General features: G+C 39.2%; 1 protein-coding gene, 1 non-coding gene and 1 pseudogene across 4 annotated transcripts; 2 read left to right on the plus strand and 1 right to left on the minus strand.

Annotated features, from left to right (window-relative positions):
• LOC139449729 (transmembrane protein 144-like) lies at positions 1-27,134 on the minus strand. 3 transcript variants are annotated; one of them, XM_071231250.1, is made up of 10 exons: positions 27,064-27,134; positions 21,383-21,548; positions 20,403-20,522; positions 19,385-19,484; positions 18,963-19,043; positions 12,428-12,521; positions 11,629-11,750; positions 11,257-11,360; positions 8,286-8,557; positions 1-59 (listed from the first exon to the last, which is right to left on the minus strand). In XM_071231250.1, the coding sequence occupies exons 2-10, from the start codon at positions 21,522-21,524 to the stop codon at positions 48-50; spliced, it is 1,047 nt and encodes a 348-aa protein (XP_071087351.1). In that variant the 5' UTR covers positions 21,525-21,548; positions 27,064-27,134; the 3' UTR covers positions 1-47. The 3 variants fall into 3 exon arrangements, with proteins under 3 accessions (XP_071087351.1, XP_071087349.1, XP_071087350.1); XM_071231248.1 differs by lacking the exon at positions 1-59 and adding an exon at positions 3,941-6,701; XM_071231249.1 differs by lacking the exon at positions 1-59 and adding an exon at positions 3,941-6,701 and having other exon boundaries at positions 21,383-21,561; positions 27,064-27,127.
• Positions 15,929-17,654, plus strand: LOC139450668 (uncharacterized; annotated as a pseudogene).
• On the plus strand, positions 25,419-25,493 carry Trnas-gga (transfer RNA serine (anticodon GGA)). Its single transcript has one exon. It is a non-coding gene; the product is annotated as a tRNA-Ser (tRNA).
• Positions 27,135-27,551: the final 417 nt, after the last annotated feature.

The following is a 27,551-nucleotide window of genomic DNA, read 5'->3' on the forward strand; positions in this document are numbered from 1 at the left end:
GGCGGCTACATTATCCATCAAATCCTCGTCGTTTCTTCAATCAAGCATCACTTTGTGTACTAGGAACAAGGAAAAATAATGACTGCTTTAATTGCCAAGAAGCAAAAATTCTTGAAGCCGTTAATCAGACTCGGCAGGGCTTGTGGCCATGACATTCAATGAGAAATAAACATCTAATAGCTCCGTTTCATCTATATTTCCTCATTTAGAAAGCTGTTCTGCGTTGTGACCGTTGGTATACATCACTTTGTCGACATTGGGGAATACCGGTCGAAAAACGCCAACAAAAACAAATCCACAAACTGCCACCCGCCTCCTGTTGGCGCCATTTTCAGTAATGCTCAAATGTGCAGACGACGGTAATCAGTAGTTGTGATTTGATTGGTAGAGACGCAGCAGTCGTAAAATCAAATTATTTACACATATGCTGATTCCAAGTAATATGATTGGATATGATATGGTACGATATGATATGATATTGTTACTTGTCGATTCCATAATTGAAACAATATTTTAATCTGGAAAAAGAACCTTGTTGGAAACCAACAAACAAACAACAAATGGTATACAATCAACAACTATATTACAAAATTCATTAAGCTTACAAATCAGCGCAAATTACTGCACAGCAATTACAATGGCAGTAAGCAATAGAGTGGTAGTACAATATTCAATGGCAATAAATAATATGATGGCAGTGGTCAGTATGAAATACACAAATACAGTGACAATAATATATATATTCACCAAGCAGCGACAGTGGTCAAGTTTCCAAGATGGGATACGCAGGGAATCAGGGATGATGAGCGATCCTCACATGAAACCTTCAAAGCGATGAAAATGGGTGTGAGTGAGAGACCAAATGTATGAGAGATGAGGCAGGCACGCACTTGTCCCACTATATATACAGTCTAACTAACCACCAGAACTTTCCAGACAATGCTGTAAGGCTCTAATAGAACAATGTGGGACCAGTCTCGCCGTCTCCGGAAGTTTACACACCGCACTAGCATCTAAATATAGAAACTTCCTGGCGAAGATTAAATGCCACTACATTCTTGACGACAAATCACTGCCCAAATACAATGCATTGAGCGTCTACGGAATCTCAACAGAAACAAAAATGTAACACAATTAATAATAAGATACACAGCCATATAAAAATATGATAGGTGAGGTGAGGTGAAAATTATTTTTTACCAATCTGCTTCAAGTATTGCAAGTAAAGACTATTTGATTTCTGAAAAGTAAGTACTCCTTCCATAAATATGCAATAGGAAATATGGTTCAAATATGATTTGTCTTCTATGACATATCAAATGTTCCCGATGCAAACACTAAGTCAAATACAGCCCACTACATTGAACGGTAAAATATGTTGATTTCTTAAATTTAGTCTAATATAATCGTGATCTGGAAATTCAATAAAACAATGATTCACTGTATCAGGAGTACTTTATAAATATTTCATAAACAAAGTCGCTTCGTGAACCATTGCTACTAGATTCAATGGCTTCAACAGCTGCATTGGAGTCAGAAAATATAACTGCCCCATGATCATATTCATTAACCCAGCTTAGAGCTTGAAGAATAGCTTTACTTTCAGCAGTAAATACTGTGATGTGGTCATTTAGCCAAAATATACTTAAAATGTCAACATGTGAAATCCAATATGCCCCAGCAATACGAACCACGTCCGAATCCTTTGAGGCACCAGTACAAATATGTGTGGATCCTGAGATACAGCCAATTCAGATCATAACAAAGCCAGATTTCAGCAGCAGCCAATGAGCAGAATCAGAAGATGTAGAGGAATCAACTCGATTGCACTGTATTACTTCATGCTAGCAGGAAGTTTCTGAATGTTCTAACCAAGGGGCAATCGCAAATCACATACTACAAACAATCATTAACAACATAATTAGCTAAATCATAGTTGGTTTTAGATTTCAGTTTCAGATATCTTAGAGACATGAGTTCACAACGAAGGCCTTGTGGCATTTCTACAGTTAAATTGGAAATCTAAAAGTGGGGGTCGTTGCAAAGGCACCCTTGCAAATAAGCCGAAGAGTGAATGTGTTCAAGTTTAGAATAATGACATTTTGAGCCAGACATGATAAATACCTGACAGCCATAGTCAAGCCTTGATAGTATCAATGTTTTATAAAGCTATAACATATATGATCTTTCAACACCCAACATCATTCTGGCAAGATACTTCTACAGATTTCAAGCATTTATTTCGGTACTCAAGAGGCCACAGACCTATAGTACATTACAGACAAAATAATATAAAAGTTATACATTTTCTAAAGTGCGATATGTTTTCTATGTAACATTGCATAATGAATAAACATGGACATATTCTTCTTCGAGGTGTGTACTGCTTAGTTAACAAACAATGAATATTATGGGTGGACATAATAATTTTGTTTGATGTGTGTATTTCTTAGCATTGTAAAAGATGGACATACAAGCAAGAAGGAAGTGGTACTCATTTTAGACTGCCTTCAAATTACACAGTGGGCAAATTCTCAGTTCTCTTTTAATATTTATATACTTTCCTTTTTCAATTAATAAGTCTTGCGATGAACATCGAAAATGTGTTGAGTTTATCCAAAATGTCTTTACTTTCACCTCAGCTAAAGAGAGATCGGTACAAAAATAACTTTAAACATTGCATAGTAATTACATTTACTTGATGCAGAAGGGCTTTTCACCAACTTTGTACATATATATAAATTGGCAAAGAAATGTGGCAACAAGTTTAAAAAGTATATTGTTTAGGTTGGATATGGTCAAAAACAGAATGTAGAATTCCAGGTTGAATTTATAAAAGCATTTACATATTAATCTTTCAGTAAATGCTTTTATAAATTCAACATAGAATTCTACATTATGTTTTTGACCATATCCAACCTAAACAATATACCTTTTAAACTTGTTGCCACATTTCTTCGCCACTTTTCTTCGTATAGTAACATCATATATATGTATTCCTCAGGTAACTCTTAGGATGGCATATTTATTAACCAGTATTTAGTAACATCAATATATTGTGAAATCTATAAAACATATCTGCCACATTCACCATATATCATGCTGTTACGTGTATTTGCTTATACACCAAAGAATTTCTTACATGCAAATGAGTGTACTCCTTCTATTTGTTTAAAATTATTTAGTCTCTAGATTTCTGCACCATATAGAAGTATTGGATTTATCTTAACATCAAACATTCTAAAGTATAAGTATGGTTTAGATCTCCAGGAATATTGATATACCTTAGTATTCCTGTCAATACTTTTTTTACCTCTGCCCAACAGAGGTGATTGGTAACATACACTCTCCAATGTTTGTATGAGGTGATACTTTCTGAAGTAGAGCATTCTTAGCTAAATAAAGCGACAAAACCCTTTCCACATCCAACAGAATTATATGCATAAATTAGAGTCGATAGAACCATGCAACATAATGGTGTTAGAACCTACATCGAAACGTCGCTCCTAATTGTAATAAAGAAGTGGTTCATCCATATATCTTATCCTTGCTTAATACTCAAACGTCTAAATGCCTCTCAAAGAGGTTTATAGAACCATATTTAATTTTCTAATAATTTCCCCAAGGAAACAAGTACCTTTGTTTTGTCCATAATTACCGTTGATTACCACTGTTCACAATAATTTTCTAGTTCTGTAACTTGTTTCTTTAGTCCAACAATAATACTTGAAATTAACACAGTATATTTGGCAAATAATGGAAGAAATAATTGAACCATATCTGAGTGTAATTGTACACCATTTGTGCAGTTATGTTAAATTTGAGTTGCTACTTATAAAGAAATAAATACAAAGGAACTCAAAGTATTTATTACCTCAATACATTTGTTCACAAGAGATATGCGAGAACAGGATGTTGGTCTTTTGTTGAAATAAACACTAAGCCTTAAAGTAGAGTACATTTTTTGTTTTGTGGTCACCAAGAGTTAGTACTATATCAGAAGGTTTTTTAAGTCGGGTTATCCGTATTGCAACATATTTGGACTGAGAACCTTAATGAGAACACAACACAGTAATGATGCCTAAACATTTCTGAATTGATTCAGTGACAAAACTTGAAATTTCCAAACGATCTGCTAAATGACCTATCATCAGCAAATAGTAAATCAGGTAAAAAGTCATTTGTTACAATATTGAAAAGGAAAGGACTAAATAGCACTACCTCCTGGGCTACAATTTTCAAAGAGGCATAATTTGACATAGAGTTGAAGTTAGTGAAATTTGTCTATATGAAAAAGGCATAGTTGAATCCTTCCCTGGTTTTGGTACAAGTACAATAATGGCATGTGTCCAACGTTTAGGAATCTTCCAAGAACTCCAACAAATATTTAGAAAATCACGGATAATAAAAAGAGCAGATTTTGAATATGCTGAAACAGCTCATACGTCATCTATAGAGGAAACTGGAGTAAATTTATTTATATTTGAAGTTACCCCAGCTAGAGCGTATTGCCCCACGAACGACGCGTTGGAAGTCGGAACGTTTCTTTTCTGAATACAGCAAGACATGGAAGTGAAGTTAACTACTGTAGGTCTGCCTCCTTCCCTTGTTTGTCTCCTCACATCCATCGCTCTACCACACATTGGGGGTGAAAGTAGTTTGCTTACCTGACGTATTGCCAATAGTAGCTAGGGGTATTTCAAGAATTTGTTTGGCAATGTAATCATTTGATTATATTTGATGTGTTAGGAAATTAGTACTTCACTTCCGCTTGAGGGAAACTGAGAGTTATCTCCCTTAGTCTTCTTGGGGACAAGCGCGGTACATGTGCAAAGACAATTTGATTATTTTCGTGTTTGGGGCGAATTATTAAAAAACGTCATCATTTTTCATTTATTTATTTCTACAAAATCAGAGAAAAATCATTTCGGCTTATCGGCCTCTACAAATATTTCTTTTCTTCAACACGATCGGCCATTATGTTTCGCGGAACAAAACAACTACATTGACTCACGCGAACCACTGATCACCACAATTATATGTGCACACTGAATTCCCCAAGGACCTCACAAAGACATCCAATTACCTAACAACATCGCAGCTTTCGTTGTATTCTAGTATTTGTTATACAAACAGGCCCCCGACTCATGGTGAGCTTCGAAGGGTGATTCCCCGAGTGCATGCATTTAATCCTTGAGACCATCGATGAAGTCAGCCGTATTGGGGACTAATTAGGGGTCGGCTTCATAATCAAGCGTAACAAAAAGTAGCATCATTTATATTTATTCATTTGACATATTCCACAATTATCGTTTGACTCATTCAACCACAACTTTAACACCAGTATCATTTTAAATTCGTCTACTTGCTAAGATGCAGATCAAAGGCGATAAAATCCTACGACAAAGTACTCTTTCTGAGTTACGTCATAATGGTCTGACGTCATGGTGTCACTTAGATTGCTCTATATTCCTGGGATAATGCACCACTTATATAAAGAAACACAACAATTATTCACACTGACACTAGTAAATAAGGTATTATACATAAAACATCACAAATGACAGCTATCAGTCGTGATTTCAAAACTGACTGTTAGAGTAATGTTCTAACAATACAACATTACTGAGACATACAAACATATCAGGCAATTAATCTTTTGAACAGTCCATTGTCTCGGCGTCTCGGCGTGTGATTACGATTTAACAACAGCCAGTTTGTGATTTATCATCAACAAGATAATGATAGTGATGTAACATCAGTTCAAGATGTAACAGCCATATTTTCGTGATGCAACAAGTCCTCTTCCGACTTAACAACAATCTGTTTATGATGTAACAAGAGTTTGTCAGTAATTAAACAATCGCTCGTGATATAACAACAAACTGCTCTAACGACCCACATTTTCTTTACGCCACGATATTATACTTAAATTAAAGTTATTATTTACATTGTCTTGTAAACAGCAATCTTAATATACTAAGATCATAGTTCTCACTGCCGCTACACAAAGATCTGAGGAAATGCCAGTATATGCAGGTCACATCAGAACGCCTATTGAGCCAACCGATCAGAGCGTCGCTTATGAGATCGCGAAAGTGAAAGTCCGAATATGTTTTCTAGTCATGCAACCTTGAAATTGTTAACAGGAGACATTCCGAACGACAGTTACGGGCTGTAATAGGTCAAACATTTGGAACGGAAGAGACTTTCCTTAGACATTCCAGCATTTTCTTTTGGTCACTTTTCAAATTTCGGAAAGGACACAATATGTAGTACTGTAAAATAAGCAGTCTGGAAAGAAAGTCGCCATTTTGTAACTAGTGCCGTAAAGCTAGAAAGAGCTGTTTTCAGACTGGCTACTGTCGACTTCCTGTTCGTCATTCCATTGATCGGTCAAAGTTCTGGAAAGATCGTTCTAATGTGACATGAACTGCAACGTCCCCAGATCTGAACACTGGCACCGAGCACTGATTTTAATGAGATTGTGTTAACGTCAGTAGAAAGTGCCGGATGTTGTCAGCGTATTGAGCCCACAGTCCCCCCAGGCGGCGTCACGTCATTTGTGGTAGTCCGAGTATTCATGCCTTTCAACATCAGACGTGGCTGTCTGGGGATCACGTCTTTGAGAGGCCTGTCACTACTGCCCCAGCTATGGTGAACATCATAGCGAAGGCAGCAATGCTGATATTGCGACGACCCTACAAAACACGTAATGTGACAATTATGACAACGTCAATCTCATTAAAATCAGATCTTAGTTATCGCTACCGCTAAACAAGGATCTGAGGACATCCCATTAGGGGTCACGTCAGAACAACCTTTCATCCGACCAATCAGAGCGTCGCTTACCAGATCATGAAAGTGACAGTCGAACGATGGATACGGGCTTAACGACTGAATCAATACAATCCAGACCATTTATTAGCCATTCCAGAATGTTCTTTTGTTAAGGTTTCAATTTTTTTATCGATAATTTGTCAAAATATGTTTCGAAGCGTAGTCGCCAATTGGAAACTAGTGCCGTAAAGCACGAGAAAACTGCCTTCTTATTGGCAAATGTCGACTTCTTGTCAGTTATTCCATTGGTCGGTCAAAGTTCGTGCAAGGTCGGTCTGACGTGACCCCTAATAGGATGTCATCAGATCTTTGTTTAGCGGTAGCGAGAACTAATATCTGATTTTGATCAGATTGATAATAACGTATACTGTTTGAGTTTTTTTAAGAATGTCATGTCAAACAAAATAAGGGATCTATTGCATTAAATGTACCTTTGTGGATGGATTTATTTTGGAGACACACAACAGAACTTTTCAAAGAGCAGCATACGAATCCTGCAGGAGAATTCCCTATTTTGACTTTAACCAAATGTTCCCGTGGTTTTTTGTTCAGATGAATAATTGCATTTGCATGTGTTTGTGAAGCGAGCCACCGGTTGGGCAGGATACGCACACCTTTTTACAAACACCTGGTGTCCTCACTCATTGATAGTAATTCATAAACATGCTCATGATATAGTCGGAATCGGACAAAGGACTGTTCTTATAGCAAAGATGTAGTTACAATGTATTTTCGCAACTTATACTTCTGTTCAATAAAAACATCTCGCAACATGTGCACGTCCCTTGCCAAATAATGGCGTCGTGTCTCAAAAGGAGGCTTTTTGTCTTGCTGAGGTAACATTGAGCACTTCGACGGAACCGATTTCGCACTTATGTTGCTCCTTGAAAGTAATTACAAACAAAACTGTCAGTGTAATGTGGACAATAAAATTATGCGGAGGTGTTTACCTGGTGGGAATGCCAAGATAGTATTGATTTCGGAGTCGTTGATTGTACTTGCTTTCTTTGGATTTGAGATTTTTTTTGTTTCTTTTTGTTCTGTTTTGTTTGGATTTCTTGGGTTGTTTCAGTTTTGTTTTGTAAAATAAATTGTATACGCAAACGACTGAATAAATGTCCTTTCATCAACACTTTTTTTAGTTACAGTGGAAGAGCCTGAATTGAAAACCATATTGAGAAGTAAATGATACGACGGCGTAACCAATGTATCGTCACTATATATGACGGCATCATCCCTGTACCCCCGTCCCACTTGTCCCTGTGTTGACCTTGAATACCTGTAGACCCCCATCAGGATGTACTGTTCCATAGGATCACCAAACTCTCTCTCTCTCTCTCTCTCTCTCTCTCTCTCTCTCTCTCTCTCTCTCTCTCAGATTTTGCAACTGGAAACAGGACAGTGTGTGGTGAGCAAGATTCACTTCATTCACATCATCAACCCACCTTGATCTCCTTGAAGGCCACTATTCCAATCAGAAGAGAGATTCCCATAGACATGGTAGAGATGATGGGGAAGGAGACGGGGTCTGACAGAGCCTTGTTAGCGATGAACCACGAGGCCGTGCCAACCCCCCACATCAAGCTAGACACTATGCCAGGGACGATCACCCGGGGGAACACCTTGGGCCGGTTTCGCCGGAAGAGAGCGTAGATGATGAAGTAGAGGGTGGAGGTGAGGTAGATACCGCAGTAGTGAGCGAACACATAGTCGATTGCTGGAAGTGAACAACATCGATAAAGTGAAACCCGGTTAATCCGGACTGTCTCGTCCGGATTGTTATATTTCTGGTTTAACGAACCACCATGTGTCGAGTGAAATTTCACATTGCTCTCCTCGAGTGGCGGGAAGTGGGGGGGGGGGGGGGGGGGGGGGGGGGGGAACATGATATTTCACGAGACACATGGAACATCCTATTTATTATATACCTTTTGTGTAGTTTGTTTATCGGAATTCGGTTGTTGATTTCATTGCACATGTTAGTCGCCTTTTACGACAAGCATAGTCGCCTTTTACGGCAAGCATGGGTTGCTGAAAACCTGATCTACCCCGGATCTTCATGGGTCCTGAAGCATGTAATAATAGAGTATATTTGAGGTAAAATAGCCCTTTACAAAGGTAATCATGCACAATCCTGGGTTCTAACGGGGTCAAACATAATCTCGTGTCACCGTAGTCACAAAGTGTATTGAGTCTGTAATACAAATAGGTATCAAGACACATGTGGTAGTGTTGCGTCTAGATCTTGTTATCATCGTCACTGTGTAGTTAGAAAGAAATCTTATTGTCCTATAAACGAATCACTGGTCCGTAATAATCCCAAATCAATTCTACCTAAACATTCTGAAGAGTTTTTGTCCGACAGGCAGGGTTTCCGGACTGGCGGGGGTTTCACTGCATTAACTTTATGTGTTTGTATATCTGTATATATCTTATGCCGTATTTATATCATTCTAATTTAAAAAAGACCAGGTGTCTAGTATATTAAAAAATGGAAACAAAGGATGTATAATCAAATATACACGTGACACAAATATAAAGTATATTATGTACAGATTCAAATAAAAAAATGCAGCAAAAAGAGTTTGGGTGATCCTGGCACAGTCAGGCTGGTAAGGCGCTCATCATCAGCTCAGGGCCCTTGCCTCCTCTTCAAGCAGCCTGAACAGCGAATGGGAATTCTCCCAGGAAGCGCTGCTTACTCAAACCCACCCAGAACTTTTCGGAGAATGTGAAGACCCACTATCATTGCAGCCTTCTGCATTACCCAGATTGTCAGAAGGGCTGTATTCCTGGCAGCAAACCCGGGTACTTCCCAATGTCAGTCAACAGATTGGGAGGTACCAAACCCAAGGCACCGAGAACAATAGGGACAACTTGGTACTTGGGATGCAAGTGTGACATTTCGAAAGCGAAGTCCGCTTATTTACCATGTTTATCCTGAATCTGGAATTGGATTTATCAAAAAGGACCAGAACAGGTGTGTTGTTTCAGATGAAGAATGTTGCATTTGTCGAGCCCAAAGGGCATGCCAATATCATTTTAAAAGGACTTGAGAAGGAAAATATTTTTTTTCCAGTGTGGATTGCCCTTTGGCAATAACTTCAAGGTCATCCATGTAAAGGCGGTGAGTAAGAGGTGTCGGGGATCTGTGCTGAGGAAGTCCAGGATGATAACTTTCCTCTTTGCTAAGCAAAATCCTTTAACAGGATTTGGTAACAAACAGAAAAGCAAAGTGCTAAGAGAATCGCCCTGACATATTCCTCCTCTAGTCGAAATGGGTTCCGAAGTCATCACCTGCCGCCTCGATTACATCTCAAGTTGATTTGACCAGCTATACATTAAAGACTTGTGTAAAACAAGTAGTCGCTTGGGGAGGTCAATTCATTCCCGTGACTTCCACTTGAGAGGTACAGCATTATAAGCTTTTCTGTAGTCTATCCAGCACATCGAGATGTTACAGTTGTAAATGTTAGCCTCTTCAAGGATCATTTTCTGAACAAGCAATTGATCCTCACAACCCCAACATCCCTCTCTGGCTCCTTTCTGCTCCATGTAAATAATGTCATTGGAAGCACAGTACGATGCCACAAGATCTGTAAGACACCCCGTAAATATTTGTCAATGTGTATTCAGACAATTAATAGGATCAGTCAAATCACTTTTCTTTGGGATAAGAATTGTTCGACCTTTGCGCAACCATGGAGGGACATCCCAAAACCAAAAGAGAATTTAAGCAGTTTTGATACAAGGAAATAGTTTCCAATACCGGTTTCGAATACCGTTTGGCCCTGGCGCCGTAGTAGAGTTGGACTTCTTAAATACTTTTTTTCAGGCGATCAGGTGTAATGAAACACACCAATGGTGACCTTATTTGTTTTATGTATATACCACAACTGTTTCTAAAACCTTTTATTGGAATCCATGGTGGGTCTTTTTCTCATCACTGCCACTTGCTGCATTTAATTTTCTGTAAAATTGCTTTTTGTTAGATTGGAACAGTTTATTTTGTTTTATGAAACTGTGTTTCTTGTCCCACTTCTTTTTCTTTCTGTCCAACCTGTAGATTTGCCTTCAGAGAATCGGGAATTTGTTAGAATTTTCTTTTTTGCTTGTCTTGTGGAGGTGTATTCCGATTTTAGTTTTTCCAAATTGATTTTCCCTCAGGAACGTAATTTCAAAAGGAGTTCTATCAATGATATATCTTTCCTTGTTTCATTTAGTTGATATTGAACCGGTTTTTCTTTCGAGGATTTGAATTATTTCCCCTTTGTGGTTCAACGCCTTTGGAAACTTACAGAGTTCCTCCAGTGTTGGATCAGCAGCATCCACGCAACAGTTAATGTCATGCAAAGAACAGTCCGTATTGAGAATAACAGAAATAATGCCAATGAATTTATCATGTGGTATCCTCACAGTTCTGACTGGCGCCTTTGTCTCTGTAATGCTCCTGTGTGTATCTGGCCGGGATGAACTGAACTGCGGACATCACCCCGGAAACCACAGAGAGTATAATCCCACTGAAACATGGCAAAACATACCGCACATGATCAAAATATTATAGCGTTATCCCTATTAATCCAGATGGGAGCTGAATGTTGTCCTGCGATTTGATAATCCAAGTACGCAATTTACCCTTATTTAAAGTTGGACACCCATTTTTCATCACGGAACGCAATTACAGATTCGTCAATATCAGGTAAATACATTAATCATAATTTGAACATTTTGAAACTGATACATATGTTATAAATGTCCACGGTTTTGAAAAGGAAATATTCAACATACATGATCTTCTTCTTGGCAGGCGACCATCTTTCTAGAAATAACTCTCCGGGGGACGGTTTCATGGGTGGATTTTCTCCCATGTCATTCAGTTCAACGACTTTGAGCTGAGCCATTCGGATCCCCTGAAGGACGTGAAATTTGGAGACACATATCATTTCGTAATTTATGTTTTGTTCGAAGTAGATATTTATTTAAAGAGGCAACATGGATTATTTTGAAAAGCTAAAAGGGAAACCACAAAACCCAAACAGTCGTAAGAGTAATGCAATAGTTTTGATGGGCCTATCATGGACGGCAACACACCATTGGCTGTAACGTATCAGTGTAGTTTCATTAGGCATTCGTTTTCTTTTGTTGTCTAATGCCGCATTCAGCAATGTTCATGCAATATGAAGTGGTCTGCGAAAAGTCGATTCTCAACCAGACATTCCAGTGAATAGAATCGATAATAATCGATTGGGATATGAAGGCATGCAAACATCAAAGTCATCAAATCAGACCATCGATTCAGTCGCCTTTTACAACAATCATAGGGGGGTGCATGGGGAAAGTAATGTGGTTGAGAGGATGAAGTCCCCTTTACTTTTCAACCCATCGTACAGGAGCAGTATCGTAATAGATGTATAAGACCTGGGGCCGGGCGGTATCATAGTGGGAACACCGTTTACTCGTCACGCCAAAGGCCCCTTTCGATTCCCCACATGGGTACAATTTGAGAAGCCAATTTCTGGTGTCCTCCGCCATAATATTGATGGAATATTACTAAACCATACTCACTCACTGCGACACATGTACTGACCTTACTGTCCGCCGACTCAGCGTCAGGTGCTGGTATTGCTATGTCCATGGTGATAGGTTTAATATCTGGCTTGACAAAAGCGTACAGCACTGTACTGCAGAGAAAAATGTTATTATTACAACAGCGGCATTGACAGGTTTGTTCCCACCACAGTGATGTATATATAGTGTACAGCTGCTTACTATTTCAATAACACCTCAAACGACGCCAACACTCCGATTACTGCCCGACACTCGACACCTATTCAGGTCCCCAAATACACCTGCATCTCTAGAGTACACAACCACTTTTACCTCCCTTGATAAGCATACACGCTCATTTCACGCTCACCCGAGAATTGATATTTACTACAAAAATAACAGACACACTGTGACGAAACTTGCATAAGAACATCATGGGCATCCCAGTCGACGTTTGGAGAGCCAGGATCGGAAGATTTGTGCCCCCGAAAGGTGTGAGACAGATCGGAACTGTGTTACCCTACGACCCGACTTGTGAGTGGACACCGACCATGGACACAGCTTACAGGATTCTACTATGTGGATGGCTAATTTTCACAGTAGCATGTGCTGGATCGTTCTTAGGATGTATTGTGCATAATTTGGAGTTTTCATGGATTCCACCAGCGTCTATGTGTCCGAAAGGAATTGTGTGTGATCAATCAGCATGTGTGACGTCAGCATTGTTTACATGGCGAATTCAGGAGACACTCGACTTGTTTACCGTCCCAGGTATGACTATCTTTCCATCAGTGATTCACCTAGCCGGAGACGTCGAATTGAACCCAGGTCCAGCTGGTAAGGAATTAGAGGATATGAAATCGGCTATCATTAGACAAATAAAGGAATCAGAGGAAAGACTGTCAAAAGATATACACTCGATGAAGAAGGATATAGAATATCTGATGTCGGAAGTAACAGATCTGAAGAAAGAGGTCAAGAACAGTACAGCGGAACAAGAGATTTTACGACTGGACATCGATACACTCGTAGAAAGAACTGATCATTTGGAGGGGTATGTTGGTGTTCTTGAATCTCGTGTCGAGGACCAGGAGCGAAGAGGTCGACGTAACAACATGGTGTTGTACGGAGTACCTGAGGTCGAGGGACACAAGGAAACCTACACAGAAAGTAAGAACCAGGTGCTGGAAATCTTGAACGACGCAAGGAGAACAAAGGGTCTGACCACGCTTGTGGCGAGAGACCGTATTTCCTCAAAAAACTCCAATAAAACCAGGCCTATAATCGTGCGCATGTGTCACTGGGAAGACAAGTGGCACTCAGTGAAACTTAGGAGTGTACTGAAACAGAATGGGATAGGAATCGCTAATGACCTGTCAAACCAACAGAGACAGGAACTGTACAAGCTTCGTAGTGAGAACCCAAACACTAGATACTACTATAAAGGGAATAAGCTCGTCGAGGAACCTGAGGAGGACAGTGTACAGAATTCACAAGATAATATCACCCAGCAGAACAAGCCTCCCAGGCGACAGCTTAGATCCTACTCTCACGCTGCCTCTAGGGGACAGTCGAGCTAGGGGTGTGGTCAGGGCCGAGTAAGAGACAATGTACATACTTCTAGTGATTGTAGGACGTTTCATCAAGAATCAGTGGACTTATTTGACAATCACCCTGTAAATAAGGAAAATCTTGTGAAATTTATATTTTGGAATATTTCTGGAATTTGGAGTAAATTAAGTGACTCTGACTTCTGTAGCTATGTACAAAACTTTTACATCATTGGAATTATGGAAACATGGTGTAAGGATCTCAATTTAGGTAATGTTTTTCAAAATTATGAAATCATTAACAAAGAGGCAGATAAATTATCATCTTATGGCAGACTTTCTGGTAGCATTTTAGTTATGACTAGGAAAGAATTGTCTAAATATGTAAAATGGACAAAAAATTCTGAAAATGCAATTTTCCTACTGTTTGACAAACAACTTTTGGGAACAGAATTAGATTTGCTTTATGCTTGTGTGTACATACACCCAGAGAGTTCCTCATGGTATGATAAGTTTAGTCCTAATTGCAAAAATGGTGTCACTCTTTTTCAAGAGAAACTACTTACAATATTATCAGAATTTGATGATGTACATGTATTATGTGGTGGTGACTTCAATGCAAGAACTGGAACTAAATATGACTTTGTTGAAGATGACATAATAGAGTATACTGAAAATCATAATTACTTCATGGCTGATCTTATATCGGATTACTTCAATCTTGAACGCTTTTCTCTAGATAGAGTGTTAAACAGCTTTGGAAAATGTTTAACTGATTTATGTTCAGTTCTGAATATTCATATCATGAATGGAAGATGTGGTAGAGATAAAAATGTCGGTGACTTTACTTTTATCGGTGTAAATGGTACCAGTGTAATTGACTATATTATAGCCTCTTCTCCATTATTTGACAATGTTGCAGACTTTGGTGTAGAATCTCGATCAGATTCATTTCACCTTCCAGTTATTATGACATTAAAAGTACCTGAAACACACCAACCCTTAAACCCAAGGAATGATCAGGCTACTAAATCTTTCAAGTTTGTCTGGAATATTGACAAATCGCAAAATTTTAGAGATCAACTCTTTTCTGACCAAGTTTTACTTGATAAATCAGTAAATACAGCATTGTCCAATATTGATGTAAGTATTAATTACTTAGTGGATGCCTTGAAATTAGCGGGCTCAGACATGCAAAAAAAGGTTAGAAATCCAAAGCGTAGTCAATTGTGTAAATGGTATGATGCAGAATGTGAGGGTCTTAAAAAGAAAAGATGTAGGGCACGCAATAAATTCAGGAGATGTAAAGATAAGGACTCACTTAGAGAATATCATAACATAAGGAACAAATATATAGCTATGTGCAAAGAAAAGAAACAAGAATATTTACATGATAAGCAACAATCCTTAGAAAATAACATTCATGACTCTAAACTATTTTGGTCAGAACTGAAAAGTCTAAGCAAACATCAAAAGACAAATAATATCAACATTAAGGATTGGTACATTTACTTTAAAGAATTATTTACTTTCACAGATACTGATCAGAGCCCTGAAAATCGGTTCCAGGAGTCACAAGATAATACTCAGACTCAAACAGATACTCAGTTTGCAAATGATATACTGGATTCCCATATTACCAGAGATGAGATTTTAGAGAGTATACACCATCTTAAATGCAACAAATCACCAGGAAAGGATCAGATTATTCCCGAGTTTTTTAAACATTCCTCAGATATCATTGTACCTTACCTCGAACTTATATTTAATGTTATATTAGAAAATGGAACATTTCCAGATGCATGGTCAATAGGGATAATTGTGCCAATACATAAACAAGGTGATCTAAATAATATAAACAATTACAGAGGTATTTCACTGCTAAGTATATTTGGTAAACTATTCACAAACATAATAAATAAAAGGTTAGTATTTTGGGCAGATGCCCTCAACAAAATCAATGAAGAACAAGCTGGATTTAGAGAGGGCTATTCAACTATTGACAACATTTTTATCCTCCAAGTTTTAGTTAACAAATACCTCAGTGTCAAGGGTGGGAAACTTTATGTGCTCTTCGTTGACTTTGCCAAGGCATTTGACTCAGTGCAGAGACATAAACTATGGAACCTTTTAAGATCACATGGCCTCAGCTTTAAGATGAACAAACTATTGGGTAGCATTTACGAGAATATTAAGGTGTGTGTGCGAAACAATAATGAGATTTCAGAAACATTTATTAGTCAGTTAGGAGTAAGACAAGGATGCATCTTAAGCCCATTTCTTTTTACTTTTTTCATAAATGAACTGGCTGTGCAAATAAATACCAACTGTAATTATGGTGTTCACCTCCATCCAGATATTACACAGATATTTTTACTTTTATTTGCAGATGATATTGCTCTCTTTTCATCAACAATCAAAGGACTGCAGTGTCAAATTAATGAACTTGAAAGTTACTGCAATAAATGGAAGCTAACAGTTAACATGAGTAAAACAAAAGTTTTGGTATTTAAGAATGGAGGTCATTTAGCAAGTAAAGAATATTGGTCCTTCAAGGGACAAAAAATAGAAACTACAGGATTTTATAAATATCTTGGTGTTTACTTCAGTAGAAACTTGTTATGGTATAAACATTTGTATCAAGCTGCTTTACAAGCAAGAAAGGTCTTTGTAAGTATCCATAAGAGTTTGAAAGTTTTAGAAAACATTTCTCATCAATCTTTTTTTTAAATATTTGATATAAAGATACTCCCCATTTTGTTGTATGGGGCAGAAGTCTGGGGTTTACAGCACTTTGATGCCATAGAAAGGATTCATTTATATGTTTGCAAAAAGTATTTAGGTGTTAAAATAAACACTTCAAGCTTGGTGGTGTATTGAGAATGTGGAAGATTCCCTCTCTATGTATATTGAAATATAAAAGTTATTAAATACTGGCTGAGACTTATTGACATGCCCTCATATAGATTGCCAAAAAAGTGTTATAATATGATGAAAGTTTATGATAATAATGGAAAAAGAAACTGGGTTACAGGTGTTAGAGAATTACTTTTCAGTTGTGGCTTCCAAACCAATGTTTATACTTTCATTAACCCAGAGATTAAAGGATATTTATTTACAATCTTGGACTGCATCATTGACTCTAACAAACAAATGCTTTTATTACAAAATGTTTAAATCAGAAATAATTATGGAAGATTATTTATCAAAAGTTAATGTTAAAAAATTTCGAACGGCTCTTTCACGTTTTAGATGTTCTTCTCACGACCTTTTAATAGAAACAGGGCGCTATGTAAACATTCGTTAGTAGTTTAAACTCAGTAGAAGATGAATTTCATTTCTTACTTGTATGTCCAGTGTATTTACACCTTAGAGAAAAATACCTGCAAGCTTATTATTACAGGTACCCTAATATTATTAAATTTGTTACATTGCTGTCAAACACAAAAAGAAGTATCTTACAAAATGTGTCCATGTTCATATATTATGCCTCTTTATACCGACAGAACCTTATGAAAGAATAATCTTAGCTGCTTGGTACTAGGAAACTATTGTGTATATACATTAAGTACATATTTATAGATATTTGCCATCTGAATAAACTACAAACAAAAGAGTTAGAAATGGTATTAAACTACTAGGCTGTCATATGATATTGTGGGACGTGATATTACAAATGGTTAAGTATAGTTATATGTATATGAAATGATATGATGTGACATGACATGATGTGATATGATATGAATTGATGTGGTGTGATATAAAGCATGAGGGGATATGATGCAATATATTATGTGTATTATAGAAATTGTGTAAATACTGTTTTTTTAGTGTACATATTATATGGCTTGCGGTCTTCCAGTGTTGAATAAATATTGATTGATTGATATGAAATAAATTGGCATGGAATGACATGGCATTGTATGGTATGATATGATAAGATAAGATGGGACAAGCTATGACATTGCTAATGTGTTGTGTGATATGACATGTTGAAATGTGATACAATATAGTTGTGATTTATGATACGATGGTATGTATAGTATGTTATGATAATGTTATATGAAATAATACTATATAATATGATCTTATAATAATGATACAATATGATATGATGTTATAGAATATGTTGTATGATATAACAAGATGTGATATGGTAATATAGAAATTATGAAATTACAGGGCATGGTATTGTACTGAATGTGTGAAATTATGTGACTGCGTTGAAATGCGAGAGGGAATGACGTGAGGTGATCTGGTGAGATATGTACATAAATTGTATAAAACTGTATATTCTTCAACTTGTACTATAGGCCTGTGGCCTCTTCAGTATGTGAAATAAATAAATTCGAAGTACACAACCACATCAACAACCTACCCTACCCCCATATCGACACTTAACACCCACCAAAACCAACACTCAACACTCATCTCCATCTCCTGCATCGTCATCTCCATCCAACCAATGCAACCATCCTGCCTTCCACAAGACCGCGGTTTACCATAGGTTCTCGTAATTTGTTGTGAGCAATTGACTTGACTTTGCATGTGTTAACGACGGGTGCCACCGATGGGGTAGGATACGCTCACCTGGTATAATTTTGATAGTGATTCATTAACACATGCCCATGTTATAGTCGGAATAGTACAATCGACTCTGCTTTAAGCAGAGATTTCCATTGGATACGGAAAGGGTTTTGTCGCTTTATTTACACTCCGTCACACCAAAGCAACGCCACGCCATGCCATTGCCTATCTACCTACTCCCCGGCTTTGCCTGGATTCCAATCATTACATCTCGCCACGCCACGCCACGCCACGCCACGCCACGCCACGCCACGCCACGCCACGCACCGCACCGCACCGCACGCCACACCCATAGATAAATTTACATCACGAGTTGCAACTTTTCTATTATCACAGTTATAATAAATTAATAAATGCATTTAGATATGCTTCACTATAGAAAAGTTTGATACATATATTTTACACGGAGTAGATACAGACAAGAGTTGCCTGCTTTACCTGACGAGAGAGATAGCCACCCCGACGTAGTTCATGACGAGGTTGTTAGGGATCTCTGCATCGACGCCCACCAGCCCGAACCTGCAACATGTTCATCTGAATGTTTAAATTATATACCGATAGCTATGACCGTTTAAACATACCGATAAATCAACACCTAGTTTAAAACTGTTTTGAATATAGTTTTATAGGTGTATCCTGTGGGAGTGAAGATCAAAGTGACGACGGCATTTGACGTGTACTATTCTGGTGAATCCCACGAGCACGGGTATAGTGTACAAGCCAGCAGTTTACTAACCACCCCATCTCTGCTCAGCAAGAGTCGTCGCCTTTGGTTACTGAGCCACCCATGGTCATTATCGATCAAATAGCATTTAATGTAAATGTATCCGGCCAGACGCACCATTCCAGATACAACGCACCTGCCATTGGCCCAGCCGACGAGCAACTGCACAGAGCTCCAGACACAGATGCCGAGACCAAGGCCGATGGTCTTCACGATGGGGACGACACAGATGTTTCCTGGCGGAAGAGAGGGCGTGAGTAGAGTTTCACGTCGCCTTTTGCAACATCACGGCAATGGGACATCAGCAATGGGCTTCGAGAACACCTGTCATTATTGTTTCAGACTGTTTCAGCGGATAATCTAGACTGATTATTCTCTTGCATTGACAATTAAATCCTTTATATTCACACATCGTACCAACGTTGGGAAGTAAACCCGGTTCTTCCACGCAATGGGCCCAAACTGTTACCACTAGCTTACCCCACCGCCATTGGGTTGGACAGAATATGTATTTAAGAGTACTGACCATTTTGCAAAAAAGTAAGTCATTTTGAAATTCCGGATAGAACTGCTGGAATTCGCCATTTAGCCCAGATATGACAGGTATAGAAATGTATGTAGTACGCGGTTCTAGTATACCCTGCATATTTTTGGCAGAACTTAGTAACCAATCATACCCAATGTACATGTTCGCCTAACAATTATTTACAGCAATGTATGCTTTGGCATAAATGATACATGTAGCTCAGTCTCATCAAAATCGTATATTCATTCTCGCTTCGGCTACACATAGACCTCAGGACATCCCATCGCAGGTCACGTCCGATCGACCTTTTATCCGAGCGTCGCGAACAAGATCGCGGAAATGAATAATAGTGCAACCTCCAAAAGGTTAACACGAGGCATCTCGAACGACAGTTACAGGCTGTACGATTGATTCCGTCAAAATTATCGTCAAACTTTCGCTTCCGACCATGACGAAGAGAGGGGGCATGTAAGCCTGGTGACATCACTCACCTGTAGCCCATAACATGCCCCCGACCATGACGAAGAGAGGTGGCATGTAAGCCTGGGGACATCACTCACCTGTGGTCCATAACATGCCCCCGACCATGACGAAGAGAGGGGCATGTAAGCCTGGGGACATCACTCACCTGTAGCCCATAAGATGCCCCCGATCATGACGAAGGGGTAAAATCGTGACAGCCGTATCGTCTGTATCACTATAGCCGAGATGATGATGGAAGTACTAAACACCCACTGGAAAAACATTCCTGAAATAATAAAATAGGATGTCATCAGTTAAAGAATAAACCACTGAATTAGCTGTAATGCTTCTGAACTAGGCTAAGTTGATACACCAACAGCTTACCATCACTCATCTGTCCTCACTGCCAATTCGGTTACATCCATCCACCCGTCCTCACCACATTACTACTTACTATCACCCACCCGTCCTCATCACCCACCCGCTTACCACCACCCACCCGGCCTCACACACATCCGCTTACCACCACCCACCCGGCCTCACACACATCCGCTAACCACCACCCACCCGGCCTCACACACACACATCCGCTAACCACCACCCACCCGTCCTCACACACATCCGCTTACCACCACCCACCCGGCCTCACACACATCCGCTAACCACCACCCACCCGGCCTCACACACATCCGCTAACCACCACCCACCCGGCCTCACACACATCCGCTAACCACCACCCACCCGGCCTCACCACATTACTATTTACTATCAACCATCCGTCCTCACTACCCACCCGCTAACCATCATCCATCCGTCCTCACCACTCACCCGCTAACCACCACCCATCCGTCCTCACTACCCACCCGCAAACCATCATCCATCCGTCCTCACCACTCACCCGCTTACCACCACCCACCCGGCCTCACACACATCCGCTTACCACCACCCACCCGGCCTCACACACATCCGCTAACCACCACCCACCCGGCCTCACACACATCCGCTAACCACCACCCACCCGGCCTCACACACATCCGCTAACCACCACCCACCCGGCCTCACACACATCTGCTAACCACCACCCACCCGTCCTCACCACATTACTACTTACTATCACCCATCCGTCCTCATCACCCACCCGCTTACCATCACCCGTCTCGAACTTCTTGACTGGTATGAGTTCGGTGCCGAACAAGATGGACGCTATCCCACAGCAGATGAAGCCGGCATACTGGGGAATGTCGTCCACGTCTGTGCCATTGGACCACGGGGAAGTCGTGTTCTCCATCCTTCAAGAATGATTGACCTTATTCTGTGAACAATAACTGAATTAACGATACTTGTATCATCATGATTTGCCATGCTTTAGCCCTCGTGATATGAAACGGGTTTGGGTGACATACCCGCGTGTATGAAGCATTTAAAAACAAACTCATTTGTGTAGTTTTCTGTGACATATTTAAAGCTTTGATCTAGTGTGACATTATTTTTTCATGCTCTCAAACTATTTTGACGTAAATCTGTGATTTTCTGGTCATTTTACTGTCCTTCGACGATAGAATTGTATACAGTTTAAATATATATGATTAATGTCAAATTTGGTCTTGTCACGATATGACTGAAATATTGACAATGTGACGCCAACTCACTCATTCACTCACTCACTTGTTTTACCTGAAAAAAAAATTCCCATGTGCCGGACAATTTGAAAGGAAATTTTATGTAGCAAACACGACAATGTATAATACAAAGGTAATCAAGTATCTCTATGTGTAATTAACACAACATAAAAAAATAGGCATGCTCAAGGGGGGACAAGTTTAAAACAGTATGTTTCAATGTGCATGGTCAAATATCAAATAACCATTCATGTAACATAAATATTGTACGACCGTCTTTTAAACAGATCGAATACTGTGGATGTTCCAATTGCCAACAAACAGTTACAATACACGCAAAGTACATCCAATAGCTATGTATAAAAGAACGTCTCAACCCGATGGCAGCTGTCATCCAAACTGTTTATTTTTCTTTTATATTAGCACAGGCATTATCGAAGAATTTCTGGACACACTCTGGACAGTACAAGGAGAGGTCACGTTAACATTGATTGTCATTGTCGTATACAGACACAAGCCTTTCAAAGGCCTAAATGCAGTATTAATGGTGTCCACATTACTGAGTACCTGTACAGTTCAATCAAAAAGATGGCGATGAAGGTGGAACGTGCACTTTACAATCCGACCATGCACTCAGTGACCTCGTGTACACAACGTGCCTTGGTAAGTACAGGGCAATATGAGGTGGAAAACATGGGTCTCAGGCGGTAGGCGTGGGTTATTACCCACATATACAGTCTGCGATAACGATTAATACGCATCATGATAATATACTACCAGGTTACATCATTTGTAGGCAAGGTCATACGACGCTGTGAGTATTGTGACTCACTGGAGGGGTGAGTTGAGTTTAAAAGAGTGGGGTTCTTTTAGAGACTTATAAAGTTATGAAACAGAAATCAAGTCTTGCATCTCAACTAGATCATGTAACTTTTGACAAAATGTATTTTTGTAATCAAGAAGTCGGACAGTAAAGCTGTGCTGGCTAGGTTTTATGGTCTAATCAGTATTTCTGTTAAATCAGGAGGTATCAGCTTAATGTAGATGGAAAGCCCGCGGTGATGCACGTTTTAGACGTTCGCGATTTTGGTTAAAGCCACGAGTATGGTGCTTACAAAATAAAAGGATCATGAAAGCAAGTCTGTTGTTTGAATCCACAATTTGCAGATCCAAGCACAACTATGGGACAAAGTAGACACGATTTATGGAAAGCAACTTCTTTAATATTGTAAAGGCGACGTTTGGGTATAGATCCTTATATCGTTGTCGAACAAGACTGAATGAGGAACATTGTACAGAATATGATGGACAGAGAAAACGTAGGTGGAAGCCAATGAGACATGAAGCAATTTGTACAGGATGTGTTTACATAGGTGTGGTGAGTATGGGAAGTCAATGAGTTCATAGTAGGCGGGTGGGATGAAATAGCCTTGATCTCTGTTGATTGATGGCCTGCGAATGTGGACTGCTTCTGTTAGTTTTCTTTCAGTGAAGTCATGGAGGCTTTTGGAGAGGACTTGAACGTTTCCCAGTTGATGTTGTGATTGGGGCAGTTGATGATAAGGTCCGTGATGGCTGATTTGCTGTCTGATTTGATGGTTGAGGTTTTGTGCTCTTTGATTCTGGTGTTGACGGGGCGGCATGTTTCACCTACGTAGGATTGTCCATAGTTGCAGTCAGTTTTATAAACTACACCTTTAAGCTCTTGTGGTTTGGTACTATGTGCTGTTGTTTAGTAAAATCATCATACATTTATAAGGACATTGTCCTTTTTATTTGATGGGAATCTTTTTATCTAAATAATTTTATGTCTGACACCTTTGTGGAAAATTTTACATCTGTCTGAGAAACTCTGAAACATTCCTTCACCATTTGCCCAGACGAGTAAACATTCAGTATCAAGTTTCCTTTTGTATTGGAACACATTGCCCTAGGAGCAAATCATTGTCATTTTTGTGTACACATTACTTAAGTCAATCTCTTTCAGAGTTAAATATTATAATGTGCTCATGCAGGAAAACTTTTGTATGATTGTATTTTGGGCCAGTGGTCAAATATTGTTTGTCTGTCTATGTTTTTCAATCACCTGTGAATACATGTTTGCTCTGTCTCTGTAGTTGTGATACGTGTCAGCCTTCAGTAAGTTATTGAAAGGAGGTCGTATATAACTCATGGATAGACAAATACATCATATTCTACGTGTGAACATTACCTGCCATTCAAGCAATGTGTGGAGCGGAAACCCACGAGGCTCCTTCGTGATCAACTCGTCTTCTTTTAGGTTACGGAAATAAGCGAGAGGTGACAGAATGCCACAAGATGCACACGTTACATATGTTGTCAAGCGAGAAACGTCGGTGTACCGTATTTTGTCTGTACCCGGATACACCAAACCTCCATTAACTAATGGGAACATTGAACACGACTGGTTCGTCCAAGTGTTTTATTAGTTTATGGCGGCAGGTCATTAAACTTTCATTAACCAGTGGTCCTTTAAGTATATGTTTTACATCAACGTGTGATAAAAGTAGGATATTCCACTGTTGTTTTCAGATACTTCCTTGTCAGCTGTTTGCTATCATCTGCATTGAGTTGAGCTGAATGTAGATTGATATAGCAGTTCCCTCGACTCGAAAGTTTGAAAGTAAGTAATGCATCACTTCTGACTTTCAGTTTATGATGTACTGGCGGTTTTAATATGAGCTTTGTCTTTTGTCTGGACCCGGTTGTTTTAAACCATCATTAACTTATTGGTTCACGAAACCCCAATGGTTCATTACATTGTTAATGTTTCATTAGTTAAATGGCTGCATAAAATTGGTTTACAAAGTCGTTATGAAACTATCTTAAACTGATGGTACACTCAGTATACGATTTTCATCCGCTTGCCATTAAATAAGGGTGTTTCACTATAGTTTTCATACAATTCCTTGTAAGCAAACGGCACTTTCTGTTTCCTGCCATCTGCATTGAGTTTGCCAGTGTTAAAGTATGGGAGTTACGATAACCTTTGCTAAGATTGCTTCGTGGAGCGGGGCCCAGGGAAATATTAGGTAGAACACATGGGCCTAAGGCGGAAAGCATGGTATATGACCCAAAAATACGGTCGATAAATGCGATAACAATTGATAATAGTTATGAGAATACAATAATATACTTCAGTGTGAAAGACTGTGTTTTCTGAAGTTGAGAAAAGTGATATTTTCGTTGCAGTGAACATAACACTTGATATTTCACTGCAGTGAACATAACAATTTGCCGGAACTATCGTCATGCAAGAGTAAATTCCCCTTAAATTGTCTCCCTTTATCGCAAGTGTCAAGCCAATACACAAACTGTTGACGTCCTTTTTAAGTTAGTTCCACAGGCAAAATAATGACAAATGGTTATTTAAATAAAAATCACATCTTGCCGTTTGTTAAGGTTTGAAAAGTTTTCGTTATAAACTGTAAAATTCGCATTTAACTTGTCAATCGAGATTGTTCGTTTGGCAAAGCGCCATTTTTTTTACTTGACCAGCGTGTATTCTTTCGCTTCCAACAGCGGTCTCCTAAGTTTTCAAGAACGCCTCTGTGGTCTAGTGGTAGAGCGTCCGCCCGGAGAGCGGAAGGTCCTGGGTTCGATCCCCAGCTGCGTCATACCAAAAGACGTTAAAAGATGGTACTTGTTATTACCCTGTCTGGCGCTAGGCATGAAGGGCCTAAAACGAGGACTGGTCGGCTCGGAGTCAGTATACTGTGTCTGGGTATTCATGTTAAACAGCGGCATGGAGTCTCAGTGAGCTAGCACTATAAATCGGCATCAGCCCGGACTAGTACAAGCAGCCACCCAAACACACACACGTACAAGCACGTCGCTATATAAGTGCAATAATCTTGGACGCGATGTTAAACCCCATTTCACCTCATGTCACCTAGTTTTCAAGGATATTTTTTGTTAAAGTTGATTTTTTTATATAATCATATCTAAATGCATGATAAATATTTTTCGTGACCTAAGTATTTTATTATACTTGTATTTATATTTTTTTAAATTTTGCAAACACCAAAAAACTTTTTAAGTCACAAATACAAGAGTTGTTGAACCGTCCCTGTGTTATGTAGGTAGAATTTACGTTTCAAAGTGTTACATTTGTAATAAAATAATTAGATTTTCCGGTGGACAGCTACACACAAAGTATTTAATAAATAAGATATTCCATGTGTCTCATTAAATATTATGTTTATCTCACCTCGTGATTGGAGAAAAGGATATATATTTTTAAAATATCTCCTTTTCCCAGTCACTCGATGAAAGAAACATGATATTTCAGTCGACACATGAAATATCCTCTATATATCATGTCATTTTAAGGTCATACGACGCAGTCACCATTGTGACCCACAGTAGGAGTGATTATGGTTTAAAACAACAGCGTTCTTATTGAGTCTAGATGTTCATTTTTGTCAAAAGTTATGAAACAGAAAACAAGATCGAGTTGATGTTTTTAGAACACAACAGCATTGAGAAATCTCTATTCGATCGTGACAAAATGCATTTTCAAGTATGTTGGATAGTTTTGTTGAGCTAGCTGGGGTTTATGATCTTAACAGTCTTTCGGTTAAATCAGGGCGTGTCAGCTTAATGTAGGTGGAAAGCCCGCAGTGATGCACGTTTTAGACGCTCGCGATTTTGGTGAAAGCCACGAGTATTGTGCTTACAAAACAAAAGGATCATCAAAGCAAGTCTAAGCAACTAAGGGACAAAGTAGACACGATTTATGGAAAGCAATATTGTAAAGGCGACGTTTAGGTATAGATCCTTATAACGTTGTCGAGCAAGACTGAATGAGGAACATTGTACAGAATATGAGGTGTCTCGCGATTTTGGTGAAAGCCGCGAGCACGGGTATAGTGTTTACAAAACAGAAGGATCACAAGAGCAAATCTGTTGCTTGAAACCCCACAATTTACAGATCCAAGCACAACTAAGGGTGTTCACTCTGTACAGCGAAGTCACTCACACTCACCTAAGATTGCACGCTCGAACACGCACGCACATACATCCCTTATGTGTATGATAATCAGATAATTAGATAATCAATCTCTCTCTCTCTCTCTCTCTCTCTCTCTCTCTCTCTCTCTCTCTCTCTCTCTCTCTCTCACACACACACACACACACACACACACACACACACACACACACAAACACACATACACTTACACTTACCTACAATTGTCGTTTCACAAGGAAATCTATTCATACGACTATCCCTGTGCAACCTGTCGGTTAGTTCACTTTGTAGTTTTTGTAGAGCAGTGCATTATTCAGTTGAGGGGTAACCATATAATCTGGTAGAGTTACCCAAGTGCATGTCGCGAGGTTACGAGATATAGATATGAGTGTCCATGTTATCAGTACACAATAGCAGCAAGGCCAATGTGCAGGTTGATGTGACAGCTGAACAGAGAGTCTGCACACGTTCTGCTGATCGGTACTGATTCCAGTAGACCCTGAGGAACAGGCATTGATTAATGCGGCCCCAATTCTGCAGCACGTGTTGGTACAGATCTTGTCAATCACATAAGTGTCGAAAGGGACAGAAAATTCAATGACATAAATGATTTCATTGGTTTTATCAGATTTGGTTAGGTGACCTAAAATTTGATCTGACCAAGACTCTGCATGGACGAATCATAACAAGAAGGTATTTGCAG

This window comes from Haliotis cracherodii, unplaced genomic scaffold (genome assembly GCF_022045235.1).
Source record: "Haliotis cracherodii isolate W230 unplaced genomic scaffold, xgHalCrac1.p SCAF_8, whole genome shotgun sequence".
In the NCBI taxonomy this organism is placed as follows: Eukaryota; Metazoa; Mollusca; class Gastropoda; order Lepetellida; family Haliotidae; genus Haliotis; species Haliotis cracherodii.